General features: G+C 33.7%; 7 protein-coding genes across 7 annotated transcripts; 5 read left to right on the forward strand and 2 right to left on the reverse strand.

Moving 5' to 3' along the window:
• The first annotated feature begins 1283 nt into the window (after positions 1–1283).
• Positions 1284–2276, forward strand: LOC133852406 (protein SEED AND ROOT HAIR PROTECTIVE PROTEIN-like). The gene is made up of 2 exons (XM_062289160.1): positions 1284–1642; positions 1743–2276. The coding sequence occupies exons 1-2, from the start codon at positions 1354–1356 to the stop codon at positions 2078–2080; spliced, it is 627 nt and encodes a 208-aa protein (XP_062145144.1). The 5' UTR covers positions 1284–1353; the 3' UTR covers positions 2081–2276.
• A 2583-nt stretch (positions 2277–4859) lies between these two features.
• On the reverse strand, positions 4860–5752 carry LOC133883064 (protein SEED AND ROOT HAIR PROTECTIVE PROTEIN-like). Its single transcript, XM_062322258.1, has 2 exons — positions 5461–5752; positions 4860–5369 (listed from the first exon to the last, which is right to left on the reverse strand). Exons 1-2 carry the CDS (start codon positions 5696–5698, stop codon positions 5032–5034), a joined length of 576 nt encoding a protein of 191 aa, XP_062178242.1. The 5' UTR covers positions 5699–5752; the 3' UTR covers positions 4860–5031.
• Positions 5753–8647: 2895 nt separating this feature from the next.
• Positions 8648–9585, forward strand: LOC133850994 (uncharacterized). Its single transcript, XM_062287282.1, has 2 exons — positions 8648–8997; positions 9114–9585. The coding sequence occupies exons 1-2, from the start codon at positions 8685–8687 to the stop codon at positions 9227–9229; spliced, it is 429 nt and encodes a 142-aa protein (XP_062143266.1). The 5' UTR covers positions 8648–8684; the 3' UTR covers positions 9230–9585.
• A 2028-nt stretch (positions 9586–11613) lies between these two features.
• On the reverse strand, positions 11614–12609 carry LOC133852788 (protein SEED AND ROOT HAIR PROTECTIVE PROTEIN-like). Its single transcript, XM_062289547.1, has 2 exons — positions 12245–12609; positions 11614–12136 (listed from the first exon to the last, which is right to left on the reverse strand). Exons 1-2 carry the CDS (start codon positions 12531–12533, stop codon positions 11796–11798), a joined length of 630 nt encoding a protein of 209 aa, XP_062145531.1. The 5' UTR covers positions 12534–12609; the 3' UTR covers positions 11614–11795.
• A 3541-nt stretch (positions 12610–16150) lies between these two features.
• On the forward strand, positions 16151–17095 carry LOC133850989 (protein SEED AND ROOT HAIR PROTECTIVE PROTEIN-like). Its single transcript, XM_062287273.1, has 2 exons — positions 16151–16484; positions 16589–17095. The coding sequence occupies exons 1-2, from the start codon at positions 16196–16198 to the stop codon at positions 16924–16926; spliced, it is 627 nt and encodes a 208-aa protein (XP_062143257.1). The 5' UTR covers positions 16151–16195; the 3' UTR covers positions 16927–17095.
• Positions 17096–21683: 4588 nt separating this feature from the next.
• LOC133852239 (protein SEED AND ROOT HAIR PROTECTIVE PROTEIN-like) lies at positions 21684–22735 on the forward strand. The gene is made up of 2 exons (XM_062288950.1): positions 21684–22034; positions 22182–22735. Exons 1-2 carry the CDS (start codon positions 21722–21724, stop codon positions 22520–22522), a joined length of 654 nt encoding a protein of 217 aa, XP_062144934.1. The 5' UTR covers positions 21684–21721; the 3' UTR covers positions 22523–22735.
• A 2042-nt stretch (positions 22736–24777) lies between these two features.
• On the forward strand, positions 24778–25455 carry LOC133883094 (protein SEED AND ROOT HAIR PROTECTIVE PROTEIN-like). The gene is made up of 2 exons (XM_062322300.1): positions 24778–24990; positions 25076–25455. Exons 1-2 carry the CDS (start codon positions 24804–24806, stop codon positions 25381–25383), a joined length of 495 nt encoding a protein of 164 aa, XP_062178284.1. The 5' UTR covers positions 24778–24803; the 3' UTR covers positions 25384–25455.
• Positions 25456–26296: the final 841 nt, after the last annotated feature.

A 26296-nucleotide genomic window follows, 5' to 3' on the forward strand; every position in this document is an offset into this window, starting at 1 on the left:
TTAATTTTCCACGTTTGATAAATTTAGATTGTGTAAGCCTTCAATATTAATTCCCATCGTGCATACACGTCTACAAACCTGAGGAGATTGACGTACGTACCATTGTTGTGTTTTTAAGAGATAGGTCTAATCTCGTTATATTCAAATAAGGATCTTGCAGGAATTCCGATCGTTATCTAGGAAATCTTGGTCAATCTTAACTAAAAGTTTTAGGAAAATGTTTAAACTAATTATTTATAATCAATAATTACCCGTGTACGCACACCATAGTACCATATATATATATATAGAGAGAGAGAAACCTCTAATATTATATAGCTAGCTAACTCATGGACGTGTCTATGTTAATTAGTTCTAAAAACTAATAACAATAGCGTTTTCTTACAAGTTGGATCAGAGGAATTCATCTAATTAAATTTATTAAATTGACATTTATTCTAAGGTATTTTAAAAAATATGTAAAAATCATATACTCTAAAAACAGATGTCACTTTAATAGATTAGATTGAAGGAATTTTCTCCCACCTAATAATGGTTTCTGTGTAAGCAAGAGTAAAGTACTTTTTTTTTTTTTTTTTTTTTTTTTTTTTAAGTTTTTAAAAATTGTAATCACAGTCTATATAGGGACTGATCATAATCCCTCTCTCATTCCAACATTATCGATCCTTGCCAACCAATGGCCTCACCTTACTAAAGGAAAGATAGTATACTAGCTAGTTTAATTTGGCTACAACCTATACGGGACTTTGTGCAAGGATGACACACAAAATTCTCGAGAAAAAAAAAATTGACTACAGTCTACACTCAAAAGTACGTACTATATATGAATCTCGATCTATAACTACACGAATTGGTGCAGAATCAGCCATCCATTGTGTAATAAATTTGAAATTCAAACATGTTTGAATTTTGCTTATAGGCAACTGTTTGAGAGAAAGCCATGGAAATTTTTTTCTGGGTAGCTATTACTAGGTTGTAGCTACGTTTTGGGTAATATTGTTCAAAAAGATGAGCATGCATGTGTTGATTATCGCGCTTTTAATTTCTTCACCGGCCAAATCATGCAATATCCATTAATTATTTTACACGTTGTTGACGACAAGCTAGAGCCCTCTTTGTGCGTGGTAAGCATTATGCCAACGCGCGATCATCAAAATCCATTACTTTATCTGCACATTATTGATCGATCGTGCAACCAAGTAATTCCTTAAATAATACATATTTTTATTTCTTGGTTTATAACATTATTGAGCCACATATATCCTTATAAAAGGCCATGCAATTCTAGCCTGTTCATCCATCCTTAATTGGTTCGATCGATCTCTTTGTGCATACATATCACGCAACATAGAAATGGCTTCCACAAGTTTCTTGTTGGTGACTCTTGTGCTTCTCCTGTCACTCATAGTTATTGTCTCTGCAAACGATTATGGATATGCCCCGAAGCCCGATTATCAGGAGAAACCAAAACCCGAAAATAAACCTCTCCCCACAAAACCAAACTATGAGGAGAAACCAAAACCCGAAACACCGGATTTTGAGAAATCAAAACCAGCAGAAGAGTATAACTTACTCCCGACAATCATTGGTATTCAAGGGACTGTTTTATGTAAATTAGGCTCCAACATCTTCCCACTTAAAGGTACGTAATCTCTTTACGTACGTTTGATTGTTCTTTGTTAATAAGATTGCATTTGTTTAAATTTTGTTCGTTTTGATTGATCTGTTGTTGGTAAATGCAGGAGCCATTGCAAAGATAACATGTGTAGCTATTAATGAGAATGGATACGAGACAGCTCCTTTCTCCACACTGACTGATGGATGCGATGAAAACGGCTACTTCTTTGCAACATTATCAGGGCTTAAAGATAATTGGAAGCTAAAGGAATGCAAGGCATTCCAATATTATTCTCCACTGGAAACTTGTAAAGTTCCTATTGCTAATCACGGTTTAAGTGGTGATCTCCTATCTTCTTACCGCATCCTCAACGACAAGCATACCAAGTTATACTCCCTGGGATCTTTCTTCTACACCTCAGAATCCCAGTCAGCCCCTGGTGGTGGTGGTGGTGGTTATTAGAGAACGAACATGCATATTTGCCTATATATGTTGTTTTGATTTCTTTTCTTTTTTTTTTCTTCTTTTCAAATTAATTTATTATTTTGAGCTTTGGGAAAGTTGTGGGATATTTGATCAGTACTGTATGTTGCTTATCACGTACTGATTTCATTGTAATAACTTTTGTTCAATTATGAAGTTGAGGCATGTTTCTGCATCCCCTTGTTTTAAATATGCACGCATGGGACTTTCCACACCACCCCCCCCCCCCCCCCTTCTTTTTTTGGATCTACTTTAAACTTTAGATGCACGTTCAAGTTAATTTTAGACACCGGCCAGTACCATTCCATTGTGATTTGCCATTACTAAGTGGAGTGCTTGAAAACCCCACCAAAAGATTTTGGGAGAAAAAATAAAAAATAAAAAACTTCAAATGTGATCAAAGTTTCAAGTAAGTGTATTCAATTACTTTTTAGGGAAAATATATCAAAAAAAAAAAAAACCCCTGAACTAACAGCCGATTTTAGAATAGCCCGCAGAATTTTCAAGTGTACTAATATGACTCATCAAACTATCAAAGTGTGCCAAAAATGCTACTTTTATCAAAATATTCTTATAATACCTTTATTCTCTTAAAAACTAAAATAAAAAAATATTAAAATTTTTTTTTTTTAAAAAAACTATTAATATAAAACTAAAAAGTTCAAGAATTAAAAAATTAAAAAAAAAATTAAAATTTTTTAATTAAAAAAAAAAACATGAACAAAAGGAGTGGTTCTGCATTCACCCTCAGCTACCTCTGAGGTAATTCGCGGGCCACCCTAGGTCCCCAATGGTGGATCTGGGTTGGCACAAAGGCCACCCCAGAAGGAGCCGAAGTGGCCCGCGGCTGCCACCATGGGCCGATGGTGGCGTGCACCACCCCCAACTTCCTTTGGGGTGGCCTTTGAGCCACCTCATATTCACCATTGGGGGTGGCTCGTGAGCCACTCATTTTCTTCTTCTTCTTCTTTTTTTTTTTTTTTTTTTTTTTTTTTTAAAAAAAAAAAAAATTAAAAAAAATTAAATTAAAAAATTTTAATTTTTTAATTTTCTTTAACTTTTTAGTTATATATATATTTATATATAACAGTAACACGTGTCATGCATTATTTTATTGATGCTAATGCGATACACTAATAGAATCCGTCAAGTATTTTGACAGAATCTGACTGCAATAAATAATTTAGTTTTATAAATATATATTTTTAATATATTGAAATTTTTTTAGTAAGAGTGACACATATCATCATGTCATCATTTTATTCGTGTTGACGTTGACACTAATAGAATCTGTCAAGTATTTTGACGGAATTTGACTACAATGACTAAATTGTTATTTTTTGCCTACCTTGAAGACCTTTGAATTATTTTTTATTCCGTAATGAGCGATTTGTAGTTTAGACCAACAACATGGATTGATTTTTCATTAATCCTTTTTTTTGTTTTTTTTTTTTAACTTTTTAAGTGAATAGGGGTATTTTATGAATATTTCGACAAAAATGACATTTTTTGCACACTTTAATAGTTTGATGGGTCATATTAGTACACTTGAAAATACGGGGGCTATTAATTCTAAAATCTAATGTTAATTCAAGGCGCACGCCACCCCATTATGCCACCAGCCCATGGGGGTAGCCAAGCGCCACCTTCAAGTTCCTCTAGGGTGGCTTGAAGGCCACCCCAGATCCACCACTGGTATGGCGTGCAGACCAACCCCCACTTCGGGTTGCTCGCGAGCCACCCTAGAAGTGGCCGAGGTTTGGTTTTTTCTTCTTCTTCTCTATTTATTTTTTAATTAAAAAATTTAAAATTTAAAGTTTTTAATTTACAGCAAGCTAGATCCTCATTCTCTATATTAAAACACGTCTACAAAAGTGATCGAGGAGATTGACCATTATTGTGTTTTTAAGAGATAATGATATATAAAAAAGGGATTAAGGCAACTAATGATGAACAAGATCAAATCCTCAGCGAGAGAAGTTTACCTACATTAACCAACGACTTATATGCCCATACTTCGGCAATTTGAAGTATTTTGTGCATGATTTTGAGCCCTGAGGTTCTCCAACTATATCTCTTTAAGTTACCAACATGAGGTTCTCTATCTCTTTAAGTTACGCAGCACTTTGAAGCAAAACGGTTAGCCAAATTAAGCAGCCCACACTTGCTTAATTAGAAGTATTTAGTACATAAATAGTACTGGGCAATACTTTTTCCAAGAGAGTGACATTGATCCAATTTAGGAAATATTAACTGGTCCTTCTTAATCTAAATGACATAGAGTACTAGATCGATTAAGTGCAGCGTACGTTTAAGGAATTCACTTTATTTTATTTTATTTATTATTCTAGTATACTGATATGGCAAGTGTAAAAGATCAATCATTATGTGTCAATTAATATCACAATTGTCATTATTTATTTATTTTTTTTAAAAATGATAAATTTTGGGGGTATTCCACAACTTCTTCATTTAAATTAACATATTATATATATATATGGAGTAATGCTATATACCATATTAGTGCTTTCATTAAGAAAACTAAGTGATATTTGAACTGGAGTTCGTAATTAATTAGCATAAGGTTACTACTTAGTAAATATGTGTTTTATCCATTTATGGTGTCAAACTTGTTATAATTAGCATAAGGTTACTACTTAGACCAACCCCCACTACTTAGTAAAAAAAAAAAAAAGGACATGCAGTCGCATGTATATTTAAAACAAAAGGGCTGCGGAAACATGCCTCAACTTAATAATTGAACAAAAGTTATTATAATGAAATTAATGATCAGTACGTACGTGATAAACAACATATAGTACTCAATCCCACAACTTTCCCAAAGCTCAAAATAATAAATTAATTTGAAAAGAAGAAAAAAAAGAAATCAAATTAAACAACATATATAGGCAAATATGCATGTTCGTTCTCTAATAACCACCACCACCACCAGGGGCTGACTGGGATTCTGAGGTGTAGAAGAAAGATCCCAGAGAATATAACTTGGTATGCTTGTCGTTGAGGATGCGGTAAGAAGATAGGAGATCACCACTTAAACCGTGATTAGCGTCAATAGGAACTTTACAAGTTTCCAGTGGAGAATAATATTGGAATGCCTTGCATTCCTTTAGCTTCCAATTATCTTTAAGCCCTGATAATGTTGCAAAGAAGTAGCCGTTTTCATCGCATCCATCAGTCAGTGTGGAGAAAGGAGCTGTCTCGTACCCATTCTCATCAATAGCTATACATGTTATCTTTGTAATGGCTCCTGAATTTACCAATAACAGATCAATCAAAACGAACAAAATTTAAACAAATGCAGTCTTCTTAACAAATTAAGAACAATCAAACGTACGTACCTTTAAGTGGGAAGATCTTGGAGCCTAATTTACATAAAACAGTCCCTTGAATACCAATGATTGTCGGGAGTAAGTTATCCTCTTCTGCTGGGTTTGATTTCTCAAAATCCGGTGTTTCGGGTTTTGGTTTCTCCTCATAGTCTGGCTTCGGGGCATATCCATAGTCGTTTGCAGAGGCAATAACTATGAGTGACAGGAGAAGCACAGGGGTCACCAACAAGAAACTTGTGGAAGCCATTTCTATGTTGCGTGATATGTAAGCACAAAGAGATCGATCGATCGATCGAACCAATTAAGGATATGGATGAACGGGCTACAATTGCATTATATTGCCTTTTTATAAGGATATATGTGCATGGCTCAATAATGTCATAAATTAACCAAGAAATAAAAATATGTATTTTTTAAGGAAATACTTGGTTGCACGATAGCAGATAAAGTAATGGATTTTGATGGAACATGATCATGATCGTGATCGATTTTTAATGCTCAACGATCAAATTAGAGAGCTCTTGTCGTCAACAACGTGCATGACATGCCAGAACAGCAGTCCTAGCTAGCATACATCAAATTTTATAAGTTTTCCAACTAATTAATATTTTGACATAAAATTGAAATTATATTCAAGTATTCATAAATATTAGATGATTACTTAGGTGAAGAAAAGAGATAATCGACATGCCTAAAGCAATGTTTTTGAATTCCATCAAATTTCAGTATGTTTTCCTATCTCTAAAGTGGGTGGCTCGATTAATTTGCAGAGATTCACTATATAAGTATTTTGAATGTCTTGATTTCAAAACGTGCATTGTACGTACGTAGCCAATTAAGATATATTAGTATCGATCTCCCCTTTAATTAGGGGAAGCCATATTATATATATATTTCAGGTTGAAAAAAAAGGGACACTAATAACCCTTTTTTTTGTACATATATGTAGGTTCAATACATATATATATGGAAGTTGACAGCGTTACGATATATGTTTGTCTTGGCAGGCAAGAGATAAGTCTATAATAAATCTAAAGTTATATATATGTATGTATGTATGTATTCTCTAAGAATTAATTCATGACTAAAATTTTAAATTCTTTTACAAAAACATAAACATCAGACTCCAACTCTAAATCATACCAGGCACTTAACTGCTTCTATCAAATGGACTAATATAATAATAGCAAGACAGACACCCGCCCATGCAGATCGATCACAACAATGCTAGCTCAAATCAATGCTGCCTATGATGATCAACATTGGTTTGGCGCCGTTAGTTTGTGCCAATGCATTCCCACATCACCAATAAACTTGAAAACTTGAAAACATCCTTAATTAACATCCTAATTAACATATATACATCATTATATCAGAAGTAGCTTTTGATTTGGATGAGTTAGAGTTGGGAGTCTGATGCTTGGAGAACATCTTGGAGAACATCCTTAACACATACATTATGAATCTATGATAAAAGACTAGCCTGGCCTCCTTTAATAGTATCGTATGCCTAATATTAGTTTATGAATTTAAGTTTTTGTTGGGAAAAAAAAAATACTAGCTATTTTATAAAAAACACAAATTGTGGCTATTCCAAATCAGTGAAGTACTCAACCGCCTTTTGCATACTATTTTTTTTTTTTTTTTCTGAAAAAAAGTCAATGAAATTACATTGACCAAAACACAAATTAAACAAAGAAAATGGGTGACTTAATTTGCCTTTTTCATCTTTCCACAGCCATCGTCTCTCTCTATTACCGGACTGGTGTTGAGTGTCACCGTGTATTTAACTTTGGGTTAATGGGTGCGAGAGATTGTGAGCCACACTTGCTTAGAAGTACGTACTGAGTCCATAAACAAAGGACAATAATTTTTCCAGAGTGTGACATTGATCCAATTTAGCAGATCGATATTGGTCATTCTTAATTATTCCAAATGACATGGTATGGATTAAGAGTTTCCTTACCCGCTTCATCAAACAACGAATTTTTAAGGTTACGCGGCTTGAAACCATGAACAATATTACCCATAATTTCATGTTATAATCTTATTGATAAACGTTTTTCATTAAGAAAACTATACTATCATGATATTGAACTAGAGTTCGTTAGCCAAGCTTATTACTTACTTATGAGGTTGTTGGAAGAGAAAACTTAGCATAAATGATAAAAAGTAATTGAATACACTTATGTGAAACTTTGATTGATTAGGAATTGAATGCACTTTAGTTTTTAAGAGAATAAGGGTATTATAGGAATATTTCGACAAAAGTAGCATTTTTTGCACGCTTTGATAGTTTGATGGGTCACATTAGTGTATATGAAAGTTTAGGGGAGGTTATTCTAAAATCGACTGTTAGTTCAAGGAGCGCATTTTTATATTTTTCCCATAAAGTTTTCTTACAAGTTGGGTCGTAGGAAATTCTTCTAATTAAATTTATTAAATTGACATTTGTACTGAGATATTTTAAAAATGCATATAATAATCACATGCTCTAAAGAGAAATGTCACTTTGATAAATTAGATTGGAAAAATTTATTCTCACCTAATAATGGATTCTGAGTAAGCAAGAGGGAAGTAGTTTTTTTTTTTTTAAAATAAATAAATAAATAAATAAATAAAAAATAAAAAAATCGAAATCACAGTCGATCTACATAGGGAGTGATAAATATCCCTCTCATTCCAATATTATCGATCCTTGCCAACCAATGGCTTCACCTTATTGAAAGGAAGATAGTATATACTAGTTAATTAATTTGGCTACAGCCTATATATGAATCTCTATATATAATTACATGAATTGGTGCAAAATGAACCAACAGCCATGCATGTTGCTTATAGGGAAACTGTTTAAAAGAAAAGGATGGAAAAAAATTTCTGGCTAGCTAGCTATTACTAGGTCGTAGTTTTGGGTTTTGTTCAACAAAGATGAGTATGTGTTGATTATCGCTTTTCTTCACCAAATCATGCAATATCCATTACTTTACACATTGTTGACGACAAGAGCCCTCTTTGTGGTAAGCATTAATTCACGATCAGCAAAATCCTTTACTTTATCTGCACATTATTGATCGTGCAACCAAGTAATTCCTTAAACAATACATATTTTTATTTCTTGGTTTATAACATTATTGAGCCACATCCTTATAAAAAGGCCATGCAATTGTAGCCGCCTGTTCATCCATCCTTGATTGGTTCGATCTCTTTGTGCATACATATCACGCAACATAGAAATGGCTTCCACAAGTTTCTTGTTGGTGGCTCTTGTGCTTCTCCTGTCACTCATAGTTATTGTCTCTGCAAACGATTACGGATATGCCCCGACGCCCGACTATCAGGAGAAACCAAAACCGGAAAATAAACCTTTCCCCACAAAACCAAACTATCAGGAGAAACCAAAACCCAAATGGTTTGACAAGCCTCTTCCCAAAATACCGGATTTTGAGAAATCAAACCAAGCAGAAAAGGATAACCTATTCCCGAGAATCATTGGTATTCAAGGGACTGTTTTATGTAAATTAGGCTCCAAGATCTTCCCACTTAAAGGTACGTAATCTCTCTAAGTACGTTTGATTGTTCTTAATTTGTTAATTAGGCTCCAAGATCGAGTGCATTTGTTTAAATTTTGTTCGTTTTGATTGATCTGTTATTGGTAAATGCAGGAGCCATTGCAAAGATAACATGTGTAGCTATTGATGAGAATGGGTATGAGACAGCTCCTTTCTCCACACTGACTAATGGATGCGATGAAAACGGCTACTTCTTTGCAACATTATAAGGGCTTAAAGATAATTGGAAGCTTAAGGAATGCAAGGCATTCCAATATTATTCTCCACTGGAAACTTGTAAAGTTCCTATTGACGCTAATCAAGGTTTAAGTGGTGATCTCCTATCTTCTTATCGCATCCTCAACGACAAGCAAACCAAGTTATACTCTTTGGGTTCTTTCTTCTACACGTCAGAATCCCAGTCAGCCCCTGGTGGTGGTGGTGGTGGTGGTGGTTATTAGAGAACATTATTTGCCTATATATGTTGTGTTTTGATTTTTCTTATTATTATTTCTTCTTTTCAAATTAATTCATTATTTTGAGCTTTGGGAAAGCTGTGGGATTGAGTACTATGTTGTTTACGTACTGATTTCATTGTAATAAAAAAATTAAGTTAAGGCTGATAAAGCAAAAGATTTAAATGATTTCATTACAAGATGAGCTTCACCAAAATTATGGGAGAAGAGATTGATTTAGGAAGATATTCCTATATATTACAATAGAGTAATGCTAGATCGAAGTCCCCCTTTGTTACTCTTGTGTTCCTGCAAAAATGTGATGGTATTTAAAAATTATCATTTGGCTTGAGAAAGTTGTGGGATTGAGTACTATGTTATTTACGTACTGATTTCATTGTAATAAAAAAATTAAGTTGAGGCTGATAAAGCAAAAGATTTAAACGATTTCATTACAAGATGAGCTTCACCAAAATTATGGGAGAAGAGATTGGTTTAGGAAGATATTCCTATATATTACAATGGAGTAATGCTAAATCGAAGTCCCTCTTTGTTACTCTTGCATGTGTTTCTGCAAAAATGTGATGGTATTTAAAAATTATCATTGGGCTTGTGATTGATTATTTTTGAATTTTAATTAAATGGTGATTTTCAAAGCCACATTATTTTTAGAGGGACACAAGAGTAACACATGAAGGACTTATAAAATTACTATTACAATCTTACAGTTAAAGGCGGTGAAATAACCGCCTTTTTTATTATATATATATATATATATATATATGAAATGACGTCGTTTTGGACTAGGTTTTCACATCTAATAATGTGAAAATCTCTCTGACTCTCTCACTCTTAGTGTGGGCCGCTCACTCTTTCATTCACAATCGAAGTAGATTCACTTGATCTCCCTTCGCCGAAGCTCATCAGCCAAAAACCCAACTACTCCTCCGAAGCTCACCACCGTTTCGATCTCCCTCTCCACCGTCTCGATCCCCTTCTCTGCCCTTTCGATTCCCTTCTCCGCCTTCACAATTCCTCTCTCCACGGACTTGATCCCCTTCTTTGCCACAACAAACCCTTCCCTTGCGATCTCCTTTGCTTCTTCCTTTGCCTTCCTTAATTAGCTTCTTCCTCAAGCCGAACAACGGAATGTCATGCGCAATCAACGTAGATTCTCTCGCCGCTAGAGCCGTCGACGCTGTTAGTAGATCTGGGCATCCCTCATCCATGTATCACTTTTAAGTTCAGGTCTAAATCTCTATTCTCTCCTCTGTTTCCTCTCTTGGGTTAGTTGAGTTTTTATGCTTTAATGTTAAATTTTGAAGAAGATTGATATGAGTTTTGTATGTTGATGAGCTTGATTAATTTTTCCATGGATTTTTGGAAAGAAAATTTCGTGAGTTTTGTATGTTGATGAGCTTGATCGATCTGGGTTTTCTGTTTTCTGTTATTGTCTCCGGCCAGTATCTACAGCAAAGATTTGGAAATCATTTACCACAAAAATACCCATTATGGTTTAGGCAAAAAAAAAAAACGGTTGGCGGTTGACGGAGGCTGGTAGCGGTTTCCGCTAACCACCCATACAGTTGTGGTTAGCGGTTTTGGCTAATAACCGCTAACCGCAACCACCTTTTCACCCCTACGTTGTAGTATATGACTTCCTTTTGTATTTTCCTCAATATATAGAAGAACAATATCATTAGAGCAACTCATGTTTTTGATTAGCTCTTTGTCATTCTTAAACCAATTTTCTTATTTTTCTTCAAAGACATGTTTATGCAGCCCTCTTTTTTATTTATTTATTTTCAATTGATCTACTTTAGATGCACGTTGAAGTAAATTTTAGACACCAGTACCATTCCATTGTGATTTGCAATTACTAAGCGGAGTGAAAACACCACGGCAAGATTTTGAAAAAAAAAAAAACTTTAAATGTATGCGATCAAAGTTTGTTTCAAATAAGATTTTTTTTTTTTTTTTTTTTTTCCAAAATCTTTTGGTGGGGTTTTCACACCACTTAGTAATGGCAAATCACAATGGAATGGTACTGGTGTCTAAAATTAACTTCAACGTGCATCTAAAGTAGATCAAAAAAAAAAAAAAAAAAAGGTGCAAGGAAAGTCCCATGCATGCATATTTAAAACAAGGGGAATGCAGAAACATGCCTCAACTTCATAATTGAACAAAAGTTATTACAATGAAATCAGTACGTGATAAGCAACATGTAGTACTGATCAAATATCCCACAACTTTCCCAAAGCTCAAAATAATAAATTAATTTGAAAAGAAGAAAAAAAAGAAATCAAATTAAACAACATATATAGGCAAATATGCATGTTCTCTAATAACCACCACCACCACCACCAGGGGCTGACTGGGATTCTGAGGTATAGAAGAAAGATCCCAAAGAGTATAACTTGGTATGCTTATCGTTGAGGATGCGGTAAGAAGATAAGAGATCACCACTTAAACCGTGATTAGCGTCAATAGGAACTTTACAAGTTTCCAATGGAGAATAATATTGGGATGCCTTGCATTCCTTAAGCTTCCAATTATCTTTAAGCCCTGATAATGTTGCAAAGAAGTAGCCGTTTTCATCGCATCCATCAGTCAGTGTGGAGAAAGGAGCTGTCTCGTACCCATTCTCATCAATAGCTACACATGTTATCTTTGTAATGGCTCCTGAATTTACCAATTAATAATAGATCAATCAAAACAGACAAAATTTAAACAAATGCAATCTTCTTAAAAAAGAACAATTAATCAAACGTACGTAAAGAGATTATGTACCTTTAAGTGGGAAGATCTTGGATCCTAATTTACATAAAACAGTCCCTTGAATACCAATGATTGTCGGGAGTAAGTTATAATCTTCTGCTGGGTTTGATTTCTCAAAATCTGGTGTTTCGGGTTTTGGTTTCTGCTCATAGTTTGGTTTTGTGGGGAGAGGTTTATTTTCAGGTTTTGGTTTCTCCTGATAGTTTGGCTTCGGGGCATATCCATAGTCGTTTGCAGAGGCAATAACTATGAGTGACAGGAGAAGCACAGGGGTCACCATCAAAAAACTTTTGGAAGTCATTTCTATGTAGCGTGATATGTATGCACAAAGAGATCGATCAATCGAACCAATTAAGGATATGGATGAGCGGGCTACAATTGCATTGCCTTTTATAAGGATATATGTGCATGGCTCAATATATAATGTTATAAACCAAGAAATAAAAATATGTATTATTTAAGGAAATACTTGGTTGCACGATAGCAGATAAAGTAATGGATTTTGATGGAACATGATCATGATCGTGATTTTTAATGCTTAACTCGAATTAGAGAGCTCTTGTCGTCAACAACGTGCATGACATGCCAGCAGCAGTCCTAGCATACATCAAATTTTATAAGTTTTCCAACTAATTTATATTTTGACATAAAATTGAAATTATATTCAAGTATTCATAAATATTGGATGATTAATTAGGTGAAGAAAAGAGATAATCGACATGCCTAAAGCAATATTTTTGAATTCCATCAAATTTCAGTATGTTTTCCATCAAAGTAATTTGCAGAGATTCACTATATAAGTATTTTGAATGTCTTGATTTCAAAACGTGCATTGTACGTACGTAGCCAATTAAGATATATTAGTATCGATCTCCCCTTTAATTAGGGGAAGCCATATTATATATATATATATATATATATATATATATATATATATATATATATATATATATATATTTCAGGTTGAAAAAAAAGGGACACTAATAACCCTTTTTTTTTTTTTAACATATATGTAGGTTCAATGTTGTTGGTAAAGATAGTATCTACCCGTTTTTGTGGACTACTAAAACAATTTAACAAAAGAAAAAGAAAGAAAAATCCAATACTTTACTCTTTCTTACCCAAAAACCAATTACATATTAAGTATTACAACCAATATGGAAGTTGACAGCGTTAAGATATATGTTTGTCTTGGCAGGCAAGAGATAAGTCTATAATAAATCTAAAGTTATATATATATATATATGTATGTATGTATGTATTCTCTAAGAATTAATTCATGACTAAAATTTTAAATTCTTGTACAAAAACATAAACATCAAACATCAACTCTAACTCATACCAGGCACTTAACTTTTTTTTTTTTTTTTTTTAACATGTCCACACAAGAGGAGGGAGGGGAGATTCAAACTAGTGACATCCGCTTTATGAAGAGTGGTCTCCAGCCGATTGAACTACTCCTTGGAGACATATCAGACACTTAACTGCTTCTATCAAATGGACTAATATAATAATAGCAAGGCAAACACCCTCCCATACATGCAGATCACAACATTAATGGTAGCTCAAATCAATGCTGCCTATGATGATCAACATTGGTTTGCCGTTAGTTTGTGCCAATGCCCACATCACCAATAAACTTGAAAACTTGAAAACATCCTTAATTAACATCCTTAACATGTATACATCATTATATCATTATATAAGATGTAGCTTTTAATGTGGATCATGATCGGTTAGAGTTGGAGTATGATGCTTATCCTTAACATGTACATTAAGGGTCCGTTTGAGTTTGCGATTTTAAAAAGTGCAATTTAAAATAACGATTTTAAAATATGCGATTTGAAAAAAGTGATTTTTTAAAACGCAGTTAAGCGTTTGGCAAAATTGCAGTGTAACCTTTAAAATCAAGAATTTACCTTTAAAATTCAGCGTTTTCAAAAAAACATCATCTTATCTAGGATTTGAAAAAACAGATTTTCTGTGTTTTCAAATCGCAATTTTTAAAAATATAGTTCCCAAACGATTTATGTTTTGCAATTTGATTTAAAATCGTACTTATTGTCTATGAAATCGCAATTTCAAACACACCCTAATTATGAATCATTCCGAATCAATGAACTCGATCACCCCCTTTTGCATACTATATATATATATATATTGAAAAAAAAAAAAAAAAAAGTCAATGAAATTGCATTGACCAAAACCCAAATTAAACAAAGAAAATGGGTGCATGACTTACCCTTTTTCATCTTTCCACAGCCATCGTCTCTCTCAGCGCATGCAAAAGATAAAAATAAAATAAAATAAAAAGAAGAAAGAAAGAAAAATGAAAAAAAAAAATGAAAAAAGAAAAAGAAAAAGAAAAAAAAAAGTAGAAGCCATAGATCTAAACAAAAAAAAAAAAAATAGCAAGAGTCTATCACACTAGCTATTACTGTGTTCAATACCGTACTGGCGTTGAGTGTCACTGTGTGTTTAATTAACTTTGGGTTAATGGGTGCGAGAGATTGTGAGCCGCCACACTTGCTTAGAAGTACGTACTGATCAGTCCATAAACAATGGACAATAATTTTCCAGAGAGTGACATTGATCCAATATTTTAGCAGATATTGGTCATTCTTAATTATTCCAACTGACATGGTATGGATTAAGAGTTTCCTTAATTACCCTCTTCATCAAACAACGAATTTTTAGGGTACACGGCTTGAAACCACGAACAATACCCATCATTTCATGTTATAATAATCTTATTGATAAACGTTTTTCATTAAGAAAACTATACTATCATGATATTTGAACTAGGGTTCGTTAGCCAAGGTTATTACTTATGAGGTTGTTGGAAGAGAAAAATTAACATAAATGATAAAAAGTACGTATAATTGAATACACTTATATGAAACTTTGATTGATCAGGAATTGAATGCACTTTTAGTTTTCAAGAGAATAAGGGTATTATAAGAATATTCTGACAAAATTAACATTTTTCGCATACTTTGATAGTTTGATGGTTCACATTAGTGCACTTGATCAAAGTTTAGGAGGTTATTCTAAAATCGGCTATTAGTTAAAGTGGCGCATTTTTATATTTTTCCCATGAAGTTTTCTTACGAGTTGAGTCGTAGGAAATTCTTTTAATTAAATTGACATTTGTCCTGAAGTATTTTAAAAATGCATGTAAGAATCACATGATCTAAAGACAAATGTCACTTTAATAAATTAGATTGGAGAAATTTCTTTCGACCTAATAATGGTTTCTGTGTAAGCAAGAGTGAAGTAGTTTTCTTTTCTTTTTTTTTTTTCAAAAAAAAAAAAAAAAAAAAAAAAAAAAAAAAAAAAGTAAAAGAAAAATCGAAATCACAGTCGATCTACATATATAGGGAGTGATCAATATCCCTCTCATTCCAATATTATCGATCCTTGCCAACCAATGGCTTCACCTTATTAAAAGGAAGATAGTATATACTAGTTTGGCTACAGCCTATATATGAATCTCTATATACAATTACATGAATTGGTGCAAAATTAATGAGCCATCGATTGTCTAATTAATAAAATTGAAATTCAAACATGTTGCTTATAGGCAACTGTTTGAAAGAAAAGGATGGAAAAAAATTTCTGGCTATCTATTACTAGGTCGTAGTTTTGGGTTTTGTTCAACAAAGATGAGTATGTGTTGATTATCGCTTTTCTTCCCCAAATCATGCAATATCCATTACTTTACACGTTGTTGACGACAAGATCGAGCCCTCGATCTTTGTGGTAATCATTAATTCACGATCAGCAAAATCCTTTGCTTTATCTGCACATTATTGATCGTGCAACCAAGTAATTCCTTAAACAATACGTATTTTTATTTCTTGGTTTATATCCTTATAAAGGCCATGCAATTCTAGCCTGTTCATCGATATCCTTAATTGGTTCGATCGATCTCTTTATGCATACATATCACGCAACATAGAAATGGCTTCCACAAGTTTCTTGTTGGTGACCCCTGTGCTTCTCCTATCACTCATAGTTATTGTCTCTGCAAACGATTATGGATATGCCCCGAAGCCCGATTATCAGGAGAAACCAAAACCCGAAAATAAACCTCTCCCCACAAAACCAAACTATGAGGAGAAACCAAAACCCGAAACACCGGATTTTGAGAAATCAAAACCAGCAGAAGAGGATAACTTACTCCCGACAATCATTGGTATTCAAGGGACTGTTTTATGTAAATTAGGCTCCAACATCTTCCCACTTAAAGGTACGTAATCTCTTTACGTACGTTTGATTGTTCTTTTTTAAGAAGATTGCATTTGTTTAAATTTTGTTCGTTTTGATTGATCTGTTATTAATTGGTAAATTCAGGAGCCATTACAAAGATAACATGTGTAGCTATTGATGAGAATGGGTATGAGACAGCTCCTTTCTCCACACTGACTAATGGATGCGATGAAAACGGCTACTTCTTTGCAACATTATCAGGGCTTAAAGGTAATTGGAAGCTTAAGGAATGCAAGGTATTCCAATATTATTCTCCACTGGAAACTTGTAAAGTTCCTATTGACGCTAATCAAGGTTTAAGTGGTGATCTCCTATCTTCTTACCGCATCCTCAACGACAAGCACACCAAGTTATACTCTTTGGGGTCTTTATTCTACAGCTCAGAATCCCAGTCAGGCGCCCCTGGTGGTGGTGGTTATTAGAGAACATTATTTGCCTATATATGTTGTTTTGAATTTTATTTTATTTTATTTTTTATTATTTCTTCTTTTCAAATTAATTCATTATTTTGAGCTTTGGGAATTGAAGTTGTGGGATTGAGTACTATGTTGTTTATCACGTACTGATTTCATTGTAATAAAAAAAATTTGTTCAATATTTATTAAGTTGAGGCTGATAAAGCAAAAGATTTAAACGATTTCATTACCAAAATTATGGGAGAAGATAGAGATTGGTTTAGGAATATATTCCGAAATATTGCAATGTTACCGTTAAAGGCTTCCATAACTGGCATAGACGTGTGTATCTAGACACGATAGCCATTGAAGACAATTTCATAACTAGTGCATGAACGTATGGACATATTGATGAAAAGATGATCAATTGTCTTTCCTTATGTGTGGACCTAGCCGTCGAAATGGACCTATTGAAGAGATCGTAGAGATGAATGTCTTTCCTTATATGTGGTGTAACACTCCGCTTTTTACAAAAAACGTAAGTAAAAATTTCGACGTGACATTACTACATCATCGGAGCTAAGAATTGACAATGAAATATTTTTTTTTTCCTTAACAACTGGGAATATAACACTTCATAGCTGACTGAATTATCTCATTATATTAAAATATGAATAATGCGTTCTAATATAATAAATACGCTCAAAGCAATAACATATGTACTACATGCAGTACTTAATAATAAACAATCATTGTTTTATCTAACATAACAAATATTACATATTAACATAAATACTAGAAAGTGGTTCCGTCCTTACATCCATCCTGCACAAACTCGTATGTGATTGAGGTGATTGATAACCACAATCCTATGCTGTGGTCAAGTGAGTCAACAATCTTCAATAACATAATGAAATACTAATCTATTTAAAAGTACACTATGCAACAATATGATGACAGTTATAAATACAAATGCACAATCTCATTAACAATTCTATAAACACAGTCTCATTTATTGATTAGTGTAGATAAATAGATAGATGTCATGAGGCTTTAACACATGATATAAGTTTATCATTGCCGTGGGTCTTTTACCATTTCTAGTCTTACTGTAGATAGATAGATCAATAGATGCTGTGAGACTTTAATACATGATACGATCTTATTAGTGCCGTGGGTCTTTTACCATTTCCGGTCTTACCATAAATAGAGATATTTAGGTGTTGTGGGTCTCTAACCAAACCAGTCTTAGCCTATTATTAGCGACTGGTGATTACTGATTGGTGACATTAACCTTTGGTCTTCAGTGCCTGATCAATGATGCCTTAGGACTATAACTCGCAGTCTTTCCCTTGGGACGTTAACCCTTGGTCTTTTTAATTAACAAGTTCATAATCCCTAACAACATAATATACAATGACAATTTATCAATAAGTTCATTAATTCATGACAATAAAATACATAATACTCCAAACAAAACATGTTACACACAACTCGCATACAATTAAATAAAACAGAAATCACAACATTACTAAAGACCATCGCGCATTATCCCCAGTGAATAAGAAATACTCACAACAGTGATTTATGCTATTTTTTAAGCAACACATGTAAAATGCCAAATAACTCCTATACAATTAAATAAAACAGAAATTGGAGCATCATCAAAAACCATCACGTATCATCCCCAGTGAGTAAGAAATACTCACAGTTCTTTGTTTCAAAGAGAGATTCGTAGAAATAATAACTACACAGTTATATTCATGTGATAATATATTAGTATACGAACCTATTTTAACACTTTTATTACTTTTGACTTTTAAACCACTCAACCCAATTTCTAATGTCGCTTAAATATTATAATGGCATATAAAATAGGTTAATTATATTAACATATATTTTATACGAACATTATTAAGGTGTTTATTAATTAACGTATAAAATATCTTTAAATTAAAACGGGCATTACTACGGTATAGTATTAAAAGCTTATATAGTTTCCTTTCAAATAAACATAACAACTTCATTAATATAAACAATGAGTTTTATGTTTTAAAATAACCGAATAGCACAACGTCATAAATATAAATCATTCTTATTTTAATCTTATAAAATTTGGGTAGAATAACAGCATTAGTGTCACTAATGCCTAAAAATACTTTTAGAATTTTTGGCAACATAACGACACTTTTATAAAACATTTATTTTACTCGGGCATTACAACAGAGTACGTGATTTATTAGTTAATGCACCGCTGTAAAAGCTCTGTTCAAAACACCACTTCAAACATTAGATAACTTATTAACTTAAAATAATAAAAGCTTTATAAAATGCAAGACATAAAATTTACTCAAAATATCTAAGTGGGATATTTTTAAAACACCATAGACCGGTAAAGAGAGATTTGTTTTCCTTTATTCTACTTTTCTTTTTTATCTTCTTCTTTTCTTTTATCTCTATCCTTTTCTTTAGGAATACTCTAGAAACAAGGAATAAAATATATTCTTTTTTTCTTAGAGCATTCCTAGTAGCCTCACCAAATTTTACTCACCAAAATAACTAAAAATCACTTTTTTCTATTCTGGTGAGCCACTTTATTAAAATTCCCCCAGCAGCCTCACCATTTTAACTAGTCAATATTCACTATTCCATTTAAATAATAATTTTTTCATATATATTTTTTTTTTATATAATCTTTTTTACAAAAAAATCATTCATATCCATGAAATAAGGACAATATCGTGTGAGAGATGGGAGATGGGAGAAGAAAATGAGAGAAAAAAGGAAAAAAGTGTGCTAATCATGTGAGAGAGAAAGGTGAAACAAAATTTGGTGAGTGGGTTGTTGAGTGAAAATGCCTGGTCTAATTTGACTAGTAATTTCAGTCATCAAATTTTTTTGGTTAAAATGGTGAGGCTGCTGGGAGTGATTTTTAAGAGTTTTCATCAAATTGGCTCACCAAAATAGCTAAAAAACTAATTTGGTGAGGCTACTAAAAATGCTGAGGAACCGAAATACACTTAGAAAGAGGAAAGAAAACTTACCAAAAAGGGCACTAGAAAGCTCTCCTCCCCACTTTTTTTTTTTTTTTTTTTTTTCACAAGAGAGACCTTTCTAGAGAGAGTCTCTCTTCTTTTCTTCTTTTTTATTCTTCTATTCTTCTTTTCTTCAAACCCTGTCAACCAAGAGAGAGTTAGAGAAAATAGGTGGTCTTCTACCGCTGCAGGCTGAGGGAGAGAAAGGAGAGGAAGTTTATGGTCCTTTTTTTTTTTCCTAAGTTTCCTACTACCTTTCTTGCTTACATAGAACTAAGATGCAGAGAAGGAGAGAGTTCCTGCAAGAGAAAAACAGAGAAGATCGAAGAAGGAAGAACGAGAAGGGGTTGCGCTCGAATGAAAGGGGGCTGCTCTCCTTTTATAGTGAGTTGGATAGTTTAGATCAACTGGGAGGAATTGATCAAAGGGCTGAGTGTCTTCATTCTACTCAAATTTGGATTTGTATAGGTAGCGTCCAGATCTAGCTTCTAGCGTCCGAAGTTATAACTAAAACTTCAAGTAAATACTGAAGCGTGTCCAAACTTGCAACCCTAGTGTCCGAAAGGTTGCATAAAGTATTTTCAGCGTTCGCAGTCAACGCATTTGTGTTCAGACCTTCATGCAGACTTTTTCTCTTTGTGGCTCGTGTCTGCTGGGCCGTCCAGACTCCTTCCACACTTTGCTCTCGGACTTCAGCATCTGCTGCACCGTTCGGACCTTCATAGGATTTTTGCTCTTGGTGTTGAGCGTCCGAACTCTGACACTTGGGCGTTCAGACGGGCCATAGGAAAAACCGACTTTTTGAGCTTTAAAGTCTTCAGAATATTTCCTTCAACAGGAAATTGCCTTCTTAGGGATATTCTGTGCAGATACCGTGTCTTGATCAATCCATTCCATATTTGTAATTAATATTCTGCAATATTTTTTTAGAATACTCTGAATTACGGTGTCTTTGTTATAGCAGTCCTTGAAATGAAAGTCCATGTTATAAAAGTGTTTTTGTCAACCAGAATGTAGCCAATAAAAATAAACCAACAATTATATTATAAATTTTTGGATATAAGTAGTAAAACATAAAGCATGGTTTTGTAAAACACAAAGCTGTCCCCTTCCGCATATTGCAGGTTGTAATAATTAATAATTGGATTTTTCTTTTTTAAATAGTTTCGTTGTCCACATAATTGGGGAGTAACTTTCCCGCTTTCAATATCTTTACCAACAACATCGAACCTACGTACAATGCACGTTTTGAAATCAAGACATTCAAAATATATACTTGATATGAATGTTACACTTTTATATTAAATCTCAGCAAATGAGCCACGTACCCACTGTCGAAATAGGAAAACATACTGAAATTTGATGAACTTCAAACATATTGCTGTAGGCATGTCGATTATCTCATTTCTTCGATCGCCTAATCATCCAATATTTATGAATACGTGAATATAATTTCAATTTAATGTCAAAATATTAATTAATTAGTTGGAAAAGTTATAAAATTTGATGTATGCTATTGGACTGCTCTTCTCGCATGTCATGCACGTTGTTGACGACAAGAGCTCTCCAATTTGAGTTAAACATTAAAAATCACGATCATCTTGCCCCATCAAACTCCATTACTTTATCTGCTATCGTGCAACCAAGTAATTCCTTTAATTATATAAAAATATATATATTATAACATTATTGAGCCACATCGTTATAAAAGGCCATGCAATTGTATGTTGCCCGTTCATCCACCCTTCGTTCGATCTCTTTGTGCATACATTACACATAAAATAGAAATGGCTTCCACAGGTTTCTTGTTGGTGACCCCTGTGCTTCTCCTGTCACTCATAGTTATTGCCTCTGCAAACGATTATGGATATGCCCCGAAGCCAAACTATGAGGAAAAACCAAAACCCGAAAATAAACCTCTTCCCACAAAACCAGACTATCATTGGAAACCAAAACCCGAATGGTTTAACAAGCCTCTTCCTAAAACACCATATTTTGAGAAATCAAACCCAGAAAAAGAGGATACGCTACTCCCGACAATCATTGGTATTCAAGGGACTGTTTTATGTAAATTAGGCTCGAAGATCTTCCCACTTAAAGGTACGTACGTAATCTCTCTATGTCTGATTAATGTTGTTTGGGAAATTTACAATCGTCATTTAATTAAGAAGATTGCTAAGAAGAATATTGCCTTTGTTTAAATTTATTCGTTTTAATTAATTGATCTGTTCTTGGTAAATATTGCAGGAGCCATTGTAAGAATAACATGTCTAGGTATTGATGAGAAAGGCTACGAGACAGCTCCTTTCTCTATACTGACTCATGGATGCGATGAAAACGGCTACTTCTTTGCAACATTATCAGGGCTTAAAAATAATTGGAAACTTAAGGAATGCAAGGCATTCCAATATTATTCTCCATTGGAAACTTGTAAAGTTCCTATTGACGTTAATCACGGTATAAGTGGTGATCTCCTATCTTCGTATCGCATCCTCAACGACAAGCATACCAAGTTGTACTCTGTGGGGCCTTTCTTCTACACCTCAGAATCCCAGTCAGCCCCCGGTGGTGGTGGTGGTGGTTATTAGAGAACATATATTATTTGCCTATATATAGGCTATATGTTAATTGTTTTGTTTTTGTTTCTTTTCTTTTTTTAATTAGTTTCTCAAGTGGAGCTTTGTGAAAGGTGGGGGATTGAGTTTTGCTGTTTATTACAGATTTTTATTGGTGGTAGGAGATTAAAGCCTCTACCATCTGGGAGATTTATAATAATTAAGACTTGCATGTTGAATTAATAAGCTGAGGGCATGTTTCTCTAATTTTATGCAACTTTCCTTATCCTTCAATTGAGATAGTAAAGCTACGTGCAATATTCCCATTTCACATTCTCTGGTCTATTTTCTGATGTAGCAGCATTGGCACGTTAGACAAAAAATTTGCCCCCATCTTCTAGTTGCGCAGTACAGGACACCTCCAACAATTACGCGAACTTAGTCATGATCGGACCATGCCCAATTTAGTAGTCGCAACCACCAGATTAATTGTTAAGGGTGGTTGTGACCACCTGGCCTTAATGGGTCCGAGGGTGGTTACATAATTTCGAGAGGTTCGGTTGGAGTGATGAACCACCCGTACGTAGGAGCAGTGACGAAGCCAGTATTGTAGAATATTACGGGGGGTAAAATTTTTTCATTTTTTATAAAATGAAGTAAATCCACTCCAAAAAACAATATTTTTTATAAAATGAATTAAATCCGCCCACATATGCGTCTTGTTTTTTCTTTCCCCTTTCTAATTGCCCGCAGCCCGACCACTACTGCGTTAAATGAAGCGTTTGGATTAATTCTATGAATTAAATCAAACTAGCATGGCGGCCTGGAAGCCGTAGCCCGCAGGTCAACTAACAACAAACGGTCCATTTTGGAGCAAAATAAAGTGTCAATGTATTCAATATCTCGTCTAACCTAAAAACCAGAAAGGCTGAAAATTGTGACAGAAAAAATAGTTCCAGGCTCCCTGTGAGTGTTTGTGCTTTGCCCTGATGCCTGATGAGCGAGTGGCTGAAGGTAACGTCTGCTCCTTATCAGTGGCCGAGGGTGGGCATTTACTGATTGACAATTCATAAATATTAGTGAAAATAATTAAAGTGATCGATCTAGCTTTCACAAAAGAAATTAATGCTTGGAATAATATTACATACAACTTCTCATTTACACGTACAAACTCATGTGGTAGTCTAGATTTCATAGAAATGAGTGTCGTTTGGCAGATTATATTTTAGTGGTCGATGTGGACTGTTATTTCAGCTTGTAAACATTCCCGTCTTTGTCAAATTGCGAAGACACGATTGAAAGGCCCACGAACGAAGTACGCGTAGATTTTGGTACATATTTTCGGACATAAGAACGTACAACCCCACCCGTTATAAATAGAATCCTCCATGTCAATTCCGTTATATACAGGACCTCGATCGATCATTAGCCGAATTGTTTAATTTAGTACTACTTGTTTCCGAAAAAAAATAATTTCATTTCATCTACACTGTACTAGAATATCACAAATTAAGGTTTAAAATAGAAGAAATTTCACTTAACCTTCTGAACTTTCATTATATTTACATTTATATATCTCCCTAAACTTCAAAAATTTTCAATTTGTTTTTTTAATTTCACACATCCGTTAAGATTTTTCGTTAAATCCTAACAAAAGGGTGTCAAAATTTCCAAAATAACCCATTTTTATAGAAGAAAAAAAATTGCAAGTATTTAGGTGTTGGTCAAGATTTAACGATATTTGTAAAAATACCTACGCCTGAATTTTGGATTTTTTTTATTTATTTTTTTTTTTTTAGAAAAACAAAACAATGGTATTTTGAAAATTTGGACAGGATTTAACAGAAAATCATAACGGAAAAGTAAAATTGAAAAATTTATACACTAAATTGAGAGTTTTGAAAGTTTATTATATAGGAGAATAATTACGAAAACGACAACAATTAAAAAGGGTTGTGAAGTTTCCTCAAAATTTTGTTATACATAATCTGATAATTGGTTTATCAACTCCTGATCAAAAGGACTAAATAACATATATGATTGAGAATTAATTATAAAATGTTTTTGTCGGGTAATTGACTTTGCGCCTTTGCATGTCATGAGAGTGCAAATAATTTGAGCCCCCTCAGCATTCAAATAATTTGATAGGCCTAGCTATCGTGCGACCAAGTAAGAATTCTTTCCTCGTATATTTAATTCCATAAAGAATATAACACGAATAGATCACAATCATTATAAATAGGCCATGATAATAATATTCCTCCACACCTCATCCATTGCTCCTGATCATATCATTGTGTATGCATTACATTACATGATAATGGCTCTAAACCGCTTCTTCTTTGCTGCCTCTTTGCTTCTCTTCACAGTACTTGTGATTATTGCATCTGCTAGTGGTGAAAAGAAAATCTCTGTAGGAGAAGAAAACGTTCTCTCCACAATCATAGGCATCCAAGGGCTTGTTTATTGCAAATCCGGCTCCAAACTCATCCCACTTGAAGGTAATTTATTCTAAGCATTTCGTGTATATGTAAACTAGTGATTATGTCTGATTTGCTGTTCTATTTTTCACTGAAATTTTTGTAGGAGCTTTGGCGAGGATAACATGTGTAGCTGTTGATGAGAATGGGTTCGAGGCAGCTCCTTTCTCCTTCTTGAGTGATGCATGTGATCCAAAGGGTTACTTCTTTGCAACATTATCTCCTGCGGAGGTTGAAGATAACAGGAAGCTTACCGAGTGCAGGGCTTTCCTTGAGCTCTCTCCGTCAGAGACATGTATTGTTCCAACAGATGTAAACAAGGGGATTAGTGGTGCTCTCCTTGCTTCTTATCGCCTCCTCAATGACAAGAAGATGAAATTGTACACTGTGGGGCCTTTCCTTTTCACATCATAATATAATTAAGCAAAATCATTATATATATATAATGGTTTCTAAGATATACCTGGCTTTATAGTATGAAACTAAATAACCAAATTTTATCTTTAGTTTATTTTGAAACTGAAGGGTCACCCACAAGCTTCTGAAGATTGTTAATTAGCAACTTGCCATTTCAAAAGAGAGAGCAGAAAGTATTGTGTTTGAGATTGCGATTGAAGAAAGTAAAGATTTAAAACGTTTAAAAAATTAAATCACATTTAATTTAACACAGCACCTTTAGAGGTGTGTTTTCGAAACATACTATTTTAAATATTATTTGGTTATGAACGGCTATTTATGCATACTTCTCATATGGTTATTACTATCGAGCCTAGGAAAATATTATTTGGTTAATGTTGAATACTCCTTAATTAAAGGATGCATGCTTGCCATGGGAGAAATAACATATTCCTGATTTTTGACAAGTTGGTCGAGAAAATGGGATAGAAGAGAGGTTTAACTATGTTCATTAATCACTTAGAAGTATGATTGAGTGAACTTTTGGTGTGTGGAAAAATTGGTGACAAATGAATTTTAAAGTTAGTTAATGCCATCTTATGATGTTAAAAACCAAACGCTCATTGTAGATGCTATTGCAATCCTTCATAATTTTATTATAACACATGATAGGAAGGATAAGGGGTTTAAGGCCCAGATTGTTTCGACATAAAATATTTCCTGAAAAATGTTTTTCTTATTTTTCGATGTTTGGTGCAACCGAAAATAAATGTCAAACCAAAAATATTTTTTGGTTTGACCAAAAAAGCTTATTTAATTTCTGAAAATGATATCCATTTTTAAATTTCGTAAATCATTTCCAAGTTTGAGCTTCTCATTCTTAAATTTCCCAGGATACCGCCCTAATTACCACGAAGCTTGACATTCACAG

This window comes from Alnus glutinosa, chromosome 12, assembly GCF_958979055.1.
Source record: "Alnus glutinosa chromosome 12, dhAlnGlut1.1, whole genome shotgun sequence".
Lineage (NCBI taxonomy): Eukaryota > Viridiplantae > Streptophyta > Magnoliopsida > Fagales > Betulaceae > Alnus > Alnus glutinosa.

Coding starts and splice junctions, on each gene's coding strand:
- LOC133852239 (XM_062288950.1), top strand. CDS start 21,722: ATGGCTTCCACAGGTTTCTTGTTGGTGACCCCTGTGCTTCTCCTGTCA. Junction 22,035..22,181: donor GAAGATCTTCCCACTTAAAG/GTACGTACGTAA, acceptor TAAATATTGCAG/GAGCCATTGTAAGAATAACA.
- LOC133883064 (XM_062322258.1), bottom strand. CDS start 5,698: ATGGCTTCCACAAGTTTCTTGTTGGTGACCCCTGTGCTTCTCCTGTCA. Junction 5,370..5,460: donor CAAGATCTTCCCACTTAAAG/GTACGTACGTTT, acceptor TGGTAAATTCAG/GAGCCATTACAAAGATAACA.
- LOC133850989 (XM_062287273.1), top strand. CDS start 16,196: ATGGCTTCCACAAGTTTCTTGTTGGTGACCCCTGTGCTTCTCCTATCA. Junction 16,485..16,588: donor CAACATCTTCCCACTTAAAG/GTACGTAATCTC, acceptor TGGTAAATTCAG/GAGCCATTACAAAGATAACA.
- LOC133852406 (XM_062289160.1), top strand. CDS start 1,354: ATGGCTTCCACAAGTTTCTTGTTGGTGACTCTTGTGCTTCTCCTGTCA. Junction 1,643..1,742: donor CAACATCTTCCCACTTAAAG/GTACGTAATCTC, acceptor TGGTAAATGCAG/GAGCCATTGCAAAGATAACA.
- LOC133852788 (XM_062289547.1), bottom strand. CDS start 12,533: ATGACTTCCAAAAGTTTTTTGATGGTGACCCCTGTGCTTCTCCTGTCA. Junction 12,137..12,244: donor CAAGATCTTCCCACTTAAAG/GTACATAATCTC, acceptor TGGTAAATTCAG/GAGCCATTACAAAGATAACA.
- LOC133883094 (XM_062322300.1), top strand. CDS start 24,804: ATGATAATGGCTCTAAACCGCTTCTTCTTTGCTGCCTCTTTGCTTCTC. Junction 24,991..25,075: donor CAAACTCATCCCACTTGAAG/GTAATTTATTCT, acceptor AAATTTTTGTAG/GAGCTTTGGCGAGGATAACA.
- LOC133850994 (XM_062287282.1), top strand. CDS start 8,685: ATGGCTTCCACAAGTTTCTTGTTGGTGGCTCTTGTGCTTCTCCTGTCA. Junction 8,998..9,113: donor CAAGATCTTCCCACTTAAAG/GTACGTAATCTC, acceptor TGGTAAATGCAG/GAGCCATTGCAAAGATAACA.